General features: G+C 45.0%; 1 protein-coding gene across 5 annotated transcripts in view; it reads right to left on the bottom strand.

Moving 5' to 3' along the window:
- Positions 1 to 211: 211 nt before the first annotated feature.
- LOC6568285 (rho GTPase-activating protein 100F) overlaps positions 212 to 15,778 on the bottom strand; it is a 34,281-nt gene continuing 18,714 nt past the window's right edge. The window contains exons 3-11 of one of the 5 annotated variants that reach the window (XM_043215106.1): positions 8,747 to 9,331; positions 8,326 to 8,602; positions 7,175 to 8,265; positions 5,765 to 6,887; positions 5,611 to 5,690; positions 4,675 to 5,026; positions 3,948 to 4,201; positions 2,110 to 2,251; positions 212 to 2,045 (exon numbers count right to left, since the gene is read on the bottom strand). In XM_043215106.1, coding sequence (XP_043071041.1) covers positions 385 to 2,045; positions 2,110 to 2,251; positions 3,948 to 4,201; positions 4,675 to 5,026; positions 5,611 to 5,690; positions 5,765 to 6,887; positions 7,175 to 8,265; positions 8,326 to 8,602; positions 8,747 to 9,331 — 5,565 coding nt within the window. In that variant the 3' untranslated portion in view covers positions 212 to 384. Of the gene's footprint in view, positions 2,046 to 2,109; positions 2,252 to 3,947; positions 4,202 to 4,674; positions 5,027 to 5,610; positions 5,691 to 5,764; positions 6,888 to 7,174; positions 8,266 to 8,325; positions 8,603 to 8,746; positions 9,332 to 15,778 lie in introns of those variants that run through there. The other 4 variants (XM_032740699.1, XM_032740701.1, XM_032740700.1 and 1 more) reach the window with 4 other exon arrangements.

Genomic DNA, 15,778 nt, shown 5'->3' with positions numbered 1-15,778 from the left:
CCATTTTGATTCGTTTCGTTTGCGTTCTTAATTAAACCGGATTTTCCTGCTGTCTCTGTCTCTGTCTCTGTGGATTGCCATTTTATGTAATTTGATGTGATTTTAAAAATTCGTTTATCCTTAGTTACCGTTTAATTGTTCGATTTAAGTAGAGCTTTGATTTATTGTTTATCGATTTATATTAGTTTTTTATTTATTTTTCATTTTTTTGTTTTTTTTTTTGTTTTTTGTTTTGATGAATATTTTCTTGTAAATTTGTAAACTGTAAATACTCCAAAAGAACACTTTCAGCATTTGATACCGTTTTCAATCGTTAATGCCATCAAATCAAATTCCCTAATACCGGCCCCCACTCACGCAAGCCCAGCGCACACCGCGGGCCACTCACTTAAGATCATCGTATTCATCGCTGCCATTCTTTGAGTCGCCCGACGCTTGGAAGGACGCCACCATTGAGGCACGTTGGTGGCTCTTCTCAGGGTTCGATACGTGCTTATCGTCGGCAGCATGATGGCTGCTATGCCCATTGTTTCCCCCATTACTGCTCGGCTTCTCATCGAAGGCATCGAGGAAGGGATTGGTGGCCGCGTACTGAGCGCGATAAGTGCCCAGCGTGTGGTAGTTATTGCCACCATTGGCAAAGGGACGCGAGCTGCTGCCACCTGAGCTGCTGCTCGAGTAGAAATCATAGCTATTGGTGGACCCAGTCATGGAGCTAACCCCACTGCTGCTCGCCGTGCCACCGCCTGAATGGTACGACGAGCTGGCGCTGGCACCGAAGAGAGTGGCACCTGCGCTGCTGCCGCTGCCAGCGCCGTTCTTTGGCAACGTTCCATAAAGGTTCATGGCGCTGTGGTTGCTGCTGCCGCCATTGGCGTTGCCATTGGTGCTGGCAAAGGGGCTGTTGCTAGAGTGGGAGACATGACCATTGCCATTGCCGATGGCACTGCTGCCAAAAAGTGTGCTACCAAAACTTCTGTGCTCTGAACCTGAAGCTGCTTTAATACTGCTACTGCTACTGTTGCTGGCAACATTCCTGGATTCGTTTGTGTAGGTTGTGGTGGTGCTGGCCGCGCTGGCAACTGTGGTGCCGCCTATGTAGGTCTTTGTCTCCGTCTCCGAGGACGACGACGAGGCGAGGCTGTCAAACAGCCGCCTGCCACTCGACACCAGTGATGAGGAGCTACTTACCGCGCCACTCGACTTTCCATTATTGGTCTGCCGAGCTGGCGACGACGACAGCTTGTTGCTACTGGTTAGATTGGTGCTGGTGTCCGCTGTGCTGGGCGATGACGTCGATGTTGTATACTTGCTTATCGCACCCGTTGTGGCGCTGGGCTTTGCCAAGCAGGTGGAGCTCGAGCTGGGCGTGACCAGCTGATAGGTGCCCTTGGGTAGGCCATCACTACCGCCGGGCGGCGATGGTGACTCCGGTGACTTGATCGGTGTAAACTGCACGCGTGGCTCGCGTTTCAAGTATTTGGACATCAGCTGACTGGTGGTCATCGCCTGAGACTGGGCCAACAGCGCATTTGTGGATGCCGAAGATTTATATGAGACCAAATCATCGGAGTCATCGGAGGAGGTTGTGGGCGCCGAAGTGGCTGTGGAGCCAGCGCTCAACACCGTCGCCTGAGATGAACTGGAGCTTGAGGTGGCGCTCGACTTGTTGCGCATAGCCTTGTAGTCATCGGTGGTGCTGGCAGTAACGGTGGAGGTGCCACTGCTGGCATTAAAGGATTTGCCGGGCGTATAACTGCTGCTGTAGCTGCTCTTCTTGGTGTCCAATATGCTGCTCGAATACTTCGACGAATACGACTCATCACCCGTCAAGCTTTTTGAGTGCGGTTTGAGCGGTTCATAGAAGTCGACGCCCTTGCGGATGCTCGAGCTCGCGTTGGCCTCTGGCGGCGTCGTTTCTTCTATGGGGACGTCCTTTTGCAGGGGTGGCTTCTTCTGCACTACAGAGTATGGGCTGGGCGTATCAACTATCTTCACTTGCTTGACGGATGCGGGTGAAGCACCTCGTTTGATGGTATCAGTGCCTAAATATATACAAAACGACAGGATTCACAAGTTTACATTATGTTTTAAGCTGGTGCTACTTACTTTTGCCCGAACCCGATCCCGAGCCCGACCCCGAGCCGGAGCCCGTCGATGCTGAGCTACTGCCGGGGGAGGGTGTGCCTGGAAGTGGCAGTGGCGATTGGTCGGGAATTGCTGAGACCGCTGAGCCCGCCAATTGATAGGGCTGCAAGAGATCAGAGAAACGAAGCAAACGCAATACATGGTATTGGTTATTGCACAGGCATTTCACTTTTAGTATTGGGGGAGACAAATGCCATACTGTGTATACATTGGGGGCGGTATCTGGGTTGCGTTTGGTGCGTGGTGTTTTTTTTTTTTTAATTTTGAATTTGATTTCATGTGTTGTGGATGGTGCGTGTGTGGACTGTAGGCGTGGCAAACATACAATAGACATACACTTTTTTAACAATTCGTAATCGAGTGCGGCCAATAATGGATAAACCAATCAACTCTTTAATTCGGATGAGATGAGATCGTGAGACATGCAAACAGGGTGCCTTGGAAAATGTGCAGCTAACAAAGCAAGTTTTAGGTGCTAGTTAAATAAAGTTGACAGAACGGAAAGTGTAAACAGTTCTCACTCCTAAAGCTTATTTAAAGGTTACTTTATGTCGGCTCTACATTTTCTTTAAAAACTTAAGATAACAAAATGTAGAGCAAACATAAATATATACAATATACCCAGCGTCGTGACTATTTACGAGTTCTAAATACATTGAAATATTGAAACGGAATTTAGTTTGTGCTCATGGGTTCTGGTAGGTTAGCATCTTGGGTAAGTCTACATTATGCGTTGAAGAGTTTTACGGGGAGAACGTTGGTTAGTCTGAAGGATTTATTAGTACAGGTGATGATTGATGAACTTTGTACAATGGAATTGTATATGAAGCGTGTTACATGGTGTATGGGCGAATGTCAACATAAATACTGTTTTGTATGAATTTACATATTGCATTGGTATTAAAGTAGATACATATGTATATTCGTTATGTTACATTTTTACCAGTAGTGGGCCAATCATGCTAAACACGCCGTTAACATTTATCACATCGCTCAAATCATCATCATTATTACCATTATTTTATTCGATATCATTATTATTATTAGTGTTATTAGTTATACATATATCACAATTACAACGTCGATTAAAGCTTGACGGAAAATCATGAATTTTACTTGTAGTACATATTATTTTCGTATCAAGAAGCACAAATCAAATGAACAACAGCGAATGCTTGATATTTGGATATATATAGAGATTATATAATTGTTCAGTTATTTTACATATATATCGTTCAAATGAATTACGCGTTTGCAAACGGTCAACAGGAAAAGTTAGAAGAGCAAGAAAGAGTTGTTGAAAATGTTGAATGTATATGTATGGATGTCTGTATGTAATTATTTCCCCAGCTGGAAATGTGTCTGTCTTGTGTTTTCTCAAGAGAGTTGAAGAATCAATAAAACCAATAGTACTTGCATAAGTAAGTGTTTCATATTATAGAAAGGAAATAGTAGAACTATACTGGAGTGAAATTAACCTGAGTTAATCGGACAAATAGTAAGAGATAGAGAGAAATACAACTGAGAGATACAACTGTTATTCCATAATGTAACTAATCAAAAAAGTACACCTAATTAAAAACAAACAATGACTTGTGTTAGTATTAGTGTAACTAAATGTTTTCTTAATGTTAATGTGTTAGTGTTCAGGACTCGATTATACCATCGTTGAGGGGGTTTTTCTCTCATTGAAAGTTCTTGTTATTGTTTCTTTTTTCCACTTGTTGGTTGTTATTGTTTGTTGGTTGTTTTGTTGTTTGTTGTTGTTAATGTTGTTGTTGTTGTAACTGTTTGTTTACCTGTTGCACCGCTTGTTGCAAGGCTCGATGCGATTGAGCTAACTGACCCACTACTGATTGATACAGATGACTGTTGGCTGTGGCTGAGAGCTGATGATGGCCTTGGGAGAGTATGTTGGTTACCGAAGTGGACGAGCGCAGTAGGTTGCCCGCCGCCATGAGCTGCTGCTGCTGCTGCAGTAGTAATTGCTGTCTGTCCACTGGCAACGCACTGACTTTGCTTCCACGCTGCCCTGTTGACTCGCCGCGCCGACCTGTCTACATAGGACTCTGTATTAATCAATATTAATGTGAACGATCATTTTGTGGCTGGGACTGGGGCTGATCAAGTGTATGTCTTCGTATGTTTGTGTCTCTTCTGTGTGTGTGTGTGTGTCTTTGAATGCTGTATGTGTGTGCGTGTGTATGTGTGTGTGTGCGTGACGATTAATATGAAGAAAACGGTTTCTGTGCCGCCATTAAGAATTAGACTGGAATAAATAGAACTGGGGCTGCGGTTGCTGCTGCACACATTCAAAGCAGGAAAAAAAAACTCTTGCAAAGTGTTTTTTTATAGTGCCACTAGTTAAACACGCGTCTTTCTATGTGTGTGTGTGTGTGTGTGTGTGTGTGTGTGTGTATGTGTTTGTGTGTGTATGTGTCTGTGTATGCATGTTGCAGTGTTGTTGTTTGGTGGGTGGTTGGTACTGGACAGTGGGTTGCATAATTGACACAGTGATTACGTTACCTGAAGCAACACCCGCCATATTGCTCATGCTGCTGGCAGCAGCCATGCCGCCCATGTGCTGAGCCAGCTGCTGATGCTGCGTATGTTGTTGCTGCTGCTGCTGAAGGTGCTGCTGCTGATGCTGCTGCTGCTGCTGATGTTGCTGCTGCTGCGGCTGCGGCCAGATCTGCAGCAGATACTTAAGTACCGCAATCGGCTGGGCATGATCAATGTCAGCGCCAGGCTGCGCGCTAGCCGAGTGCAGCATCAGCGGTGGACCCATCACAGTGGCCAGCGCCTGAGCGGACATCTTGTTGCGCTCCGCATTAGACACAACCAGCGACAGATGGTCGAGCAGGAAAACTAGGGTAGCCTGTTGAGCATAAGACAAGCATTACATATCTCCATATTACCTCTATGTAATTGCAAACTGATGGTTACAAAATTATAGCTTTCAGAAATTGAAACTTTTTCAAAATGAAAATGCAGAAGGGCTAAGACTAAGAAAACAGAAAACTGATATAATATTAACCCAAGTGCCTGGAAAATATTTGTGACTCAGACAATTAAACACGTTTTTTTATGTCGCAGGTTGCAGGTTGCTGTATAGTATAAATTAGGTTGGTGTATTAGCTAAATGACCCTCAAGGTCAACTCAAGGAGATTCGATTTGAGTATAAAGGAGTCATCTAAGAACCAAATCAGTTGTACAAATCTCTCATAAAGGGCGAATGGAAATGAGTCGAAAAAGAAAATACTGTTTTGCGTATGGAAATCATGAAATAAAACTTCTCGTTGATAAAAATAGGGTTACATATCTGCAGCGTATATAGACTAAGTTATATAAGAAGTTAAGTATGTATTTAAGAATTTAACTAAGAAAAACCAAGCATTTATTTTTTAGAAATTCAATTTAAAACAAGATTTTTAAATGAGTCTTGAATATGTTGTACTCACCCTATTCGCCCTGGGCAAACAGTCGAGAATGCTAAGCATCAGTTTCGCATTGCCCTCGGGATCATCTGGCAGGCAGACGGCTGTGAATTGTATTAGAGTAAAAATTGGGTATAGAATTTAAATGTGTGCATATGTGTCAGCTTGTCAGCATTACCCAATGCGTCGACTGTCATCTGGAAGAGGCAGCGTGTAAACAGTGGCTCGGGCAGCTCCCTGAGGTAGTCCTTGAGCACGCCGGTAATAACATTAATATCAGGAACGTGTTCCGGGCTCAATTCCACAGCGCGGCTATTGCGCTCGAACGCCTCGCGTAGCAGGCGTTTCTTAGTTGCCGATCCGCACAGCCGATACAGCCCGATTATATCGAGACCGCGCCGCTCCACCTCCTCAACGCAACGTCGGAGAACAATTGGCACTGGCGCACAGCCGGGCACATTTTTCGACTCCCGGTTGACCACCGTCTCCAGATCGGCGCCGAACAGCGTCGGATAGCCGGCCCGTAAACTGGGCAGACCACGACGCTTGTACAGGGCGAGTGGATCTGTGTGCCGCATGCGTATGTAGACGGTGCCGCGTGGCTCAACTTTGAGCGCCAACTGATGCAGTGGCGACTGCCGCAGCACTGCTGAGAGCGAGATGGCGCCGCGATAGCACAGTTTGTGCCTGTGCTGCGGATCCCAGGAGTAGACGAGCACGTCCAGCTGCTTGTTGCCCACCAGGTCCAGTTCGAAGGACTCGTCCCAGTCGAATTGCAGATCACCAGAGCGCACGACAGTGCGCGCCTTATGTACGCGATCACACTCGATCACACAGTAGAGATCTCGAGTCAGTTGAGGTGGCGCTCCGCCGCCGGCATGCTGTGCACCCATCTCTGGCGCTGTTCGCAGTCCGCGACCAGCCAGTAGGTGAATCCACAGCATGCCCGAGACACCGCCGATGTCGACAATGGGCTTGTCCAGTTTGTATTTGGCGAACTCCGCAGGATTGATGTCGATCTGGCGATGCTGACGCGGCAATGTGGCGCTGGGCGTGGGTGCCGGACTCTGATGACCGGCCGTACTCATGATGCTACCACTAGGACTGGCCGGGCCCGCAGACAGTTCCAGCAGCTGACGCATACGTCGGATGCTGGGTGAGCGTATGGAACCAGCGCCGCCTATATGCTGTGAGGACATCGAACGCACAGGCAGTGCAGAGATGGGTCGAGTCAGGCCCAGATTACGGTCCAACGTACCAGCGCCTAGAATGCCCGTTCTGCTGGAGTAAATGCTCTCGGTCTGCAAAGAAAAATGTTGTGCAAATAAGAATTCTGCAGTGAGGAAATCCCGACCTAGGGATATGCTGGTAAGTATGTTAAATATATTGAAAGGTTATCCAAGCCCAAATAGAATGGAACCACCCCCAATGTATTCTACATGTAAGCGAATAATTAATAATAATAAGTCTCAGCCAGATAATCATATTTGCATAGTTAGTTTGTCTACGTAAATCCAGCAAATTAATATTATAGATGTCGACGCAGATATCCCCTTTCTATGCGGCATTGGTTATATTGATAACTTACATTGCGTAGGGCATCGTGGATGTTCTCAGCGCTGCAGGAGAAGCGATGTGAGCGTGGTTGGGCAAACATATCCCTAGTCATGCGCATCTGCTCCGCAATGGCAGAGCTGCTGGGTGCACGTCGCAACCACGCACGATACTCGTCCGCCGTAAAGATCGAGGGACCCGGACTGGCTGTAATCCGTTGCCGCAAATCACGGCCACGCCGCGCATCGTATTCTGGTGCCGAGATGTTTCCATCGTTTTCATCGAGAATGCGGTCCCCGATGCGTGCACGTATGCCCTGTAACCGAACGCCCGGACGCTCCCTCGGCAGTGAGTTGAACTTGTTGAGATCTGTGGCACCGGCCAGCATGGCAGCAGCTGCTGCAGCCGCTCCACCACTCACGCCGCTTGCCCGTGGCATGCTGCCAATCGCGGGCCGATTATAGTAATAGTAACTGGGACGAGGTCCGATCGTCGCTTCTGTGTCGCTCGAGTAGTCTAGATTGGGTCGCGAGCGACGGGTCAGTGACTGGGCACCCGCTGGCGACGGTCCGTACTTGGGAACACCGCCACGTTGTTGCTCGTAACGTCCATAGCGACCCAGAGTGCCCCCAACGCCCACAGGCATTGGTGCGGCCGTTCCGGGCTTCAAGCTGGAACGCAACAGCGAATGCCGGCCCAATGAGTTTGAGTAATCTGCGTATTCCACACGCGGCAAATGCTGATCCGACCCGGATCGCGGGAAACGTGCATGTTGCTGGGCCAATCCCACGTTCCCGGTGCCCGTGGACATGCGTCGCGAGGGTCCAAGCGGTTGACCAGGGGCGCCCGGATAGAAGGCGTGCACCTTCTCGGCCAGGCTCTCTAGCGTGCCAGCATTCTGATAGTAGGCATGCGACGGCGCAAAGGCATGTCCCTTTGTCGGCTGCTCCGTAATGACCGAGGACGGGGGCGGCGGCGGTTTGTAGCCCCAGTTTGGTGGTTCGCCCATGGCATTAACGCCGGCACGTGTATTGTAGTACATGTCCAGCTGCTCCGACTGCGGACTGTAGTTGTTAAGGCCCAGGCCTAGTCTGGAGCGCGATTCGGTCATTTCGCGGCCATCGCCTGCAAGTGGATAGAGAAGGGACAACGATTAGCATTTTAAACACGGCGCTCACTTTAAACTACCTGTACGTCTTTCACGTGAGGAACGGGGCCGTGGCATACGATCCGTTTCGTCCAGGTCCTCGTCTCGGAGATCACGTTTAATGACCACCACTGGCGGCGGCTTTTGCTCCGGCCGTGACAGCGTCGGCGGACCCGGTGAACCAGCTCCACGATTGCCCCGCCTCTGTCGGATAGCCAACACCAGGCGACGAGGAATTGACATGATGATGACGACATCATCGAGCGACATATGAGTGACATCAACCAAATTGACGGCAAGGATTTCGTCGCCCACCTGCAGCACACAATTCAATTCAATTCGAAACATTTAATATGATGCCGAAGATTATATAAAAAAATAAATAAAAACTTAAGAAATTAAGCCGTTGATAAACATTCTGGCAATCTATCGATCCTCATATCTCAACACAATTCTTACCCTTAAGCAGCCGCTGTTGTAGACCGCCGATTCGAGGGCTATGCGGGATATGAAGACGCCGTCAGTGCGATCGGCGCCATTACCTTCACGTATGTACAGGCCGAGGGTTTGGCCGGGTCGCTTCACAATCTCCACCAGCTGCACGGTGTGCCGGCCATCGGCCTTGTTCATTAGCTTGTGGGCTGCGTCCACCGCATGCTTGCTGCCCATGGAGCGTGGCTCTAGAATGCGAACAATCATCTCGCCGCGCCGCTCCACCGCCTCCAGAGCGGCAGCGGTATTCGGATCATGATCGTTCTCAACGGCTTCTATCTGTCGAAAGATCTCCGAACTGATGCCGCTGACCTTGCGAAAGTCACCCTGCAACAGCACCGGATCCTTGACGCCGCCCGATCCGTTTGTGTTTTGGTTTTGGCCGCGATTCTGTTGCTGGTTGCCATGGTGCTGTTGCTGCTGCTGTTGCTGATTGGCATGATGGTGCTGCTGCTGTTGGTTGACCATGCCAGATATCTGATTGGCGGGCAGCGGGCCGGGCGGTGCACGACCCGGACTAGCGGTAACATCAGGAACTGATCTTCCATTTTCCTGCAAAACAAACAAACAAACAAAAATAAGTATTTAAGTTAGTTTCATCATTTTTCCCTAGTTAATTTATGCATAGAACTTAAGGCAAATGCAAATATAAAGTGCAACGCGTCGCTGCATAAATTAGCCAAATTATAGTTGCCAGCATTGTTGCTGCTGGGACAACCAACAGCTGTCGCTGCTACGAGCTACTCTCGTCCACGTTCAGGCTTACTTAAGCGCTACTAAAAGATTTTGCTTTGCATAAATTAAGACAATTTTGCAGTCGCAATCCTTGCGTGGACTTAAACTGTCCGTTGAGCTTCGCGCTGCAGCGCTTCAATCAAACTTATATCTTTTATCGGTGGCATTTTGGCCAAATTGCACTAGACTTGGTCCACAAAAGTATGCAATGATTATTTTGTTACATAGCTGAATTTCGCTTCTTCGTTATTTTCATTTATTTTTTTTCTTTGTGGACATTCCATGCCACGCCAACTGCAATTTCTGTCACTGCCACGTCATCATGAATTTCTCGTGTGCAATGCGGGGTCAGATTTGGAGGTGGTCGTCAGCGGGGCGTCATGCTAAGAGAGGACTTCGAGGCGACTGTACCCGGGCAGTACAGTAAACAGACTGGCACGTGATGTTGATGATGTCACACGCCAGCAACAGCAACAAGGTAATACTTTGATTTTACTGGGATTGGAAGCTAGTGTTGGTTGTTGTCGGGATTGGGCTTGGGCTTGAAATTGCAGTTGGTTGTGGGAGTGCCAAAATGAGTATTCACTTTAAATGAAGTTGCTGCTGCTGTCGACATCAGCAGCACACAACAAAAAGTTTTTAATGGATTAATGCCTGTGCAGGACAGCGGTTAGCTGCAGGCAAATCTCAGCACCATCACCATCACCCTCACCACCAGTCAAGTGTACACTTGAGTCTTTCGCTGTGATTTGCCAAAAATCATGCTCGCCTACGGGCACAAAAAAAAAAAAATCTTTGAGATTGCCAAAGTTTGACATATGTTGATTCTCCTACTGGTGCTCTTGATCTATTTGTTGTTGTTCCTTTTGTTGCGGTTCTTGGTTGTTGTTGTTGGTCTGTTGATGTTGTGCAACTTTATCAAAAGTTTTGCAGCTGTCGCTAAAGTTTTGTACTCAAGCGGCATCTTCACATCCACATTCTCTTAGCCAAATAGGCATTATTGTGTGTATAACAATATTCGTCGAGGCCAGAGGCCCGATGTTTTGCACAAGTTTTTGGTCGCTGACATTAAAACTATTAAAGTCTCTTTACTTCAATGATATTTCATGTTGTTTCTCTCATATTTTATATTTGTTTTTTGTGTTGCAAATGCATAGTCGTAAATAATTCACAACTCCATAAATTCAGGGCATTATTAACACACTAAAAGCGCTGCCTGCTGCTTTGAGCCCGCCCACTTGCGTGTGGGCAACAATAGCTATAAAATGGGCGTGGCACCGAATTGAACAACTGTATTCAATAATAGCCGAGCCGCAGGTCTGCAGCAAGTGGCAAGTGGCAAATAGCAAGTGGAGCTACTGTTGCTGTTGCGACAGGCATAACAAGATTGCTGCCCCAAAAAAAATCCTTGTGCTTAAGTATGCCTTTATATGCAGATTGCTGTTTGTGTTTGAGTGTGTAAATGTGTGCATCGCGTGCTCGAGGCTTGGTCAACACGAAATGGACACATGAAGTGCCAAAGGCAACAGCAAGCAATCACACGAGGGGTGTGTGTATGTTGGTATGTGTGTGTCTGTGTGTGTGTGTGTGTATGTTGGTGTGCGTGTTAAGGCTGTCAGCATGAAATATATGCAACTTTATTTACAGACTCTCTCTGAGCCCCGTTGCTTGGCATCTGACCACGTTAGGGGCACGTTGTGTGCTTGTGTCAAGTTCAGCGTAATCATTTTTACGGTATTTTGCATTCAATTATTCAATGCACTGTCTATTGCATAACTGCAGGCACTGCGCCCTCGGCCATTAATTACTTACCCGGCAACGGGCAGCTAATTTGTGTTACGTGGGGTAAACGCATAGTTTGTTAACCGGCAAATCCAATAAGTTTAAGTAGCAGCCAACATCAGGGCTAAGTCGTTGCCATTGCGTTAATGGATCGCATCGGTTCGAAAAGCCTACGCTTCCATAAACCCTATGCTACCCCTAAGATATGTAAATTGAATAGACGCCTAGCCGTTTGTCTTCGGTAATGTGTGACTCATGCCAACCAGCCTCGCTAGAGTTACAAAAAAAAAAAAAAAACTCACTTAAACTTCATGACGTTGTCAATGTGCTTAGTCAGCAGCAGCAGCAACAGCAACAGCAACTTGGAGACACCTCCCCTTGCCACACACAGCAGCTGCTTGTCAGCTTTTGTCTGCTGCTCCGTGTGCGACGACCTAATTGAAAATCGGAATAGTTGCAGGGGCTGGGGTTCTCTCTCGATGTGTGTTGGTGTGCGCTGCAGCTCCATAAGAGCTGTTAAATATCGACGATTTTTGCTAATTACTTGCCAAAGAATTTTAAGATACAAAGCAAAGGACTCGCCGCAGTCGGGGTGATCCGGCCATCAAGGAAGTTGCGTGACTCCACAAAATCAATAAAATCATCAAAAACTTCAAACGGAAATTGAGTCAAATTGTATTTATGCCCACATAGTACGCTATTAACGTTCGCTGCATTTGTATGTGTATTAGCTGGAAATAGTAGCAATAGTAACCAGCAGATACATTAGTATCCAAGGCCTAGTCAATAATCAGTGGCAGTTGCGTGAGTCATTTGGGTCGATTGTTTTTAATAATTGACTAGCCATAATTGTAACTTTGCCCATACAATAACGTCCGGCTTAGAGCGCTCTTTGAGCGAGAAATGGATACTTTGTGGTTGTTCCATTTGATTTTACATTTGTCACTTTATCTTCAAGCTAGACGACCAAGTCTATTGTTTCTGTCTGCTTGATTGATTATGAGACGCATTGATTGATTGCTTGAGTGTGTGAGTGTATCTGTGATTTGCCATTGAACGGCCTATTGTTTTTGCATTTTTGGCCATTGCTCAGCAGCCGTAGACTGGATTGAATAATTGCTTTGGCTTAGGCGCTATATGAATTTATCTTATTGTTTCTGTTCACATTTAATTAATACAATTTTCCGTTGGGGACAATCATGGCCTAATCCCTGCCAATATATGTCAAGTCATGTTATTTGTCTAATGGCCCTCGATTTGATGGCATCGGCGAATGGTTAATGGTTAATGCTATATTAAGAGTCACAGCAACTGACTTTCTCAAACAACATCACATCATTAATAACATGGCAGACTTATATATCATTCAAAACAAAACCTTATTCAAAGTTTTGGGCAAAGTCAAGCTTTAATCGAATGCATTTAGGTAAACTTTTGTTCAGCTTATTTACTTAGCCGGCAAATTTAAGAAATTAATATTTCCATTCGAACAAAGGTCTAACTTCAAGACTTTGGGTATAAGTAATTGTATTAATAACAATAATAATACTAAATGTAAACGACGATGTTTATTCTGATAAATGACCGAGCACATTGGGTAAAATTCTGTCCAAGTGATATTGCCAATTATACGACACTTGTTTTGGAATTTCGGCAATTCATTGACGACAATTTAATGCCAAATGCATGGCACACAGCTCGAGACTGTGCTTCGTTAATAATAGTTGTCAGTTGCAGCTGTGCCATGGTGCAAGGATATGCGGGCACATTGAAAGGACACGCAAGGGGCAACCGCAGTTAAGGCATTGTCTGCTGTTGACTGAAATTGTTGTTCTGGCTCGTGTTGCGTATACCACAAATTAAGGCAAACAACAAGAGCAGCAAGACAAAAACACACAAACACACAGTTGACGGTCGCTTTGTGTTGAGCTCTGTTTGTGTGACTGCCCCAAGATATACGTGTCGTATGCTCAATTTATTGATTATATTTAAATTTGGGCGCCTGGCAAACGAAACGAAATTTGAGTGGTACATTCTGCAATGAAGCGCAATGGACAGTGTGGAAAATTAATTTCCGGCTGCGAGGACGGTGCCGGATGACAAAGATAGGCGTCAAAATGTCGATCAAACCAAAATAAAAATGGGAAGAAAATGTGAAAAATTGTAAAAGCTTAACAAATGTGCGCTGTTAAATCATGACATCCATCTCCACTCCATATATATATATATATATATAAATTCTCATTCAGGCTCGCCAACAGAACCATGTGATATTTGAGCAAGTTAAATTTCTATTCGGCTGCAAACTTAGTTAAGCAGTTAATGTATCTGCCGTCTAAGAGCAGATTGATTGACTTGACTTCGCCTGCTTTACACTTGAGCAGACTCTCAATGCATTATCCTGCACTCACACCGTTGGGTGTTCATTAACATGCCACACAGCCACGCCTACCATGCCGCCTTCAAGCTGTCTGTGAGAAATTTAATTATGCAACAGAATGGGCGTTTCTCTGTGTGTGTGTGTGTGGGGGGGTGGGGGGGGGGGTATTGGGGTGCATGTTAAATGAGAAACGCCACACAAAAACAAACGGGACCCACAAACACTTCAGTCCGGCCATTATCTGTGCAAATATTTTTCAGGGCAAGCGGCTGCCAGTAGAGGCGCAATGAAATTTTATTTCAATATTTGAAGAGCGCTTCAAATGGGCGAGGCCACTGAGCTCTTAAGTAGCCGAGTTACCAAAACTCCAAAAATAAAATATATATTTAAAGTGCAGAACCAAACAAATATTCAATTGCCTGCCGGCAACTTAAGTTTATTTATTATATTATTTTTATTTAACCTTTGGCTGTGCCATTTTATTTTGATAAATATTTAAACGTAAATAAATTAGAACAGACTGTTTTTGGTTGAGTGCGTGTCTGTAAAAAATGCATTTTTATTTATATTACGGAAATTTTATGTATGCATTCATCCGCATAAATAGCACATAAATTGTTGATGTAACAAAAAATTGCAAAGGACACAAAATCGTTCAGAGTACCCCGCGTCAAAGAGCAAACAGTGGCAAAAAAAATACAACATATTAAGGCGTTGGGCGGAGGCGGGTTCACGGAGTCACAAGTGGAAAATAGTCGCAACTCAAAGTGCGGCAGCGAATTGCAAAAAAAAAAAGCAGCTGGAAAAACAATATTTGCATAAAACAAACACAAACTGCTATATATAAATAAATAAATATTAAAGAGAAATACAAAAAATGGCATGTAAATTTGCTGACGAGCTTACTCGTATTTGATGCAAAGGCTGCTTGCCTGGTTGGCTGTTTGGCTGTTTGGCTGTCAGATTGCCTGACAGGATGTGCGTATTTTATGCAACGTCATGACGTTTTGGAGCACTCGAACTTGTAGTTGGACCAAAGCTTGAAGCTTTCGCTTTTATACTGCTTGATGTTATCAGATGCCATGTTTAAATAATAAATTGTTTGTCATGCACAGAGACCTTAACTTATTCCACTCGAAATCCATTTGAAAAATCTCTTTAATCATATTTGTGCCGTTGTACACTTTTCTGACAAATCAAATAATTCCAGTGAGGGCATTCTGACTTATCTTTGCCCACAAGCATTTTATACTTGTTCAACAAAAAAAAAAAAAACACAAACAAAAACTCTGCGGTTCTGCCATTGCAAGCCACGAAAACCAAAAGTTTTTGCTATTGTGGACTTGGACGTTTTTATTTTTACGCTGCATATTATTAAGCAACGCCCACTGCAACCACAAAAAACGACAAACGAGGTTCAGGCGCAAAGCGCAAACAAAGCAAAACATGCACAACAATTCCTTTGATATGCCACGGCACAAATCTAACACTGTGCAACGTATACCATAATGATATTCAAGCTGACTGACATTGACAAGTACTCGTCTAGCAAATATCCTACATAAGTATATACTTATGTATGCATATTTTCTATTTTGCATATGAAATAATAAGCTGTATTCATTTTACTTTCATGAAGAAGAAGTAAACAAAACTATAAGAATTTTTTTAGGATTATTTGGGGGAAACAATTTATTTGTTTTATTCTTAAAATGTTTAATAGGGCTTAAAAAAATTGTTAAATGAAATGCAACAATTACCCCTGACAGACTCGGTAATCTATGTACCTTTTTTTAACCAAATTTACAGGGTATAACAATTTCCATTTGTTTTGGGTATTGTCAAGATGTCTATCAAACATTTTTTTTTTTTTTTAAGATTGTTGAAGGAGGCGTAAAAGCTTCTTGCAACAAATCATCAAAATGGCAAGGGACCTGCGACGACGCATCATTAGTTAATGTGTTATTAATAAATAAGTTGATGGAATCCATGTTGTACACGCCTACACCTACACAACTGCTTGCAGCGAGGAGATAAAAGAGAATGAAAACTAGAGAGCGACAGAGAGAGAGAGTGGAGAGAGACTCACCTTGCGGCCACTG

This window comes from Drosophila grimshawi, unplaced genomic scaffold (assembly GCF_018153295.1).
Source record: "Drosophila grimshawi isolate 15287-2541.00 unplaced genomic scaffold, ASM1815329v1 contig_311, whole genome shotgun sequence".
Lineage (NCBI taxonomy): Eukaryota > Metazoa > Arthropoda > Insecta > Diptera > Drosophilidae > Drosophila > Drosophila grimshawi.
This window is presented reverse-complemented; position numbering and strand designations above follow the sequence as displayed.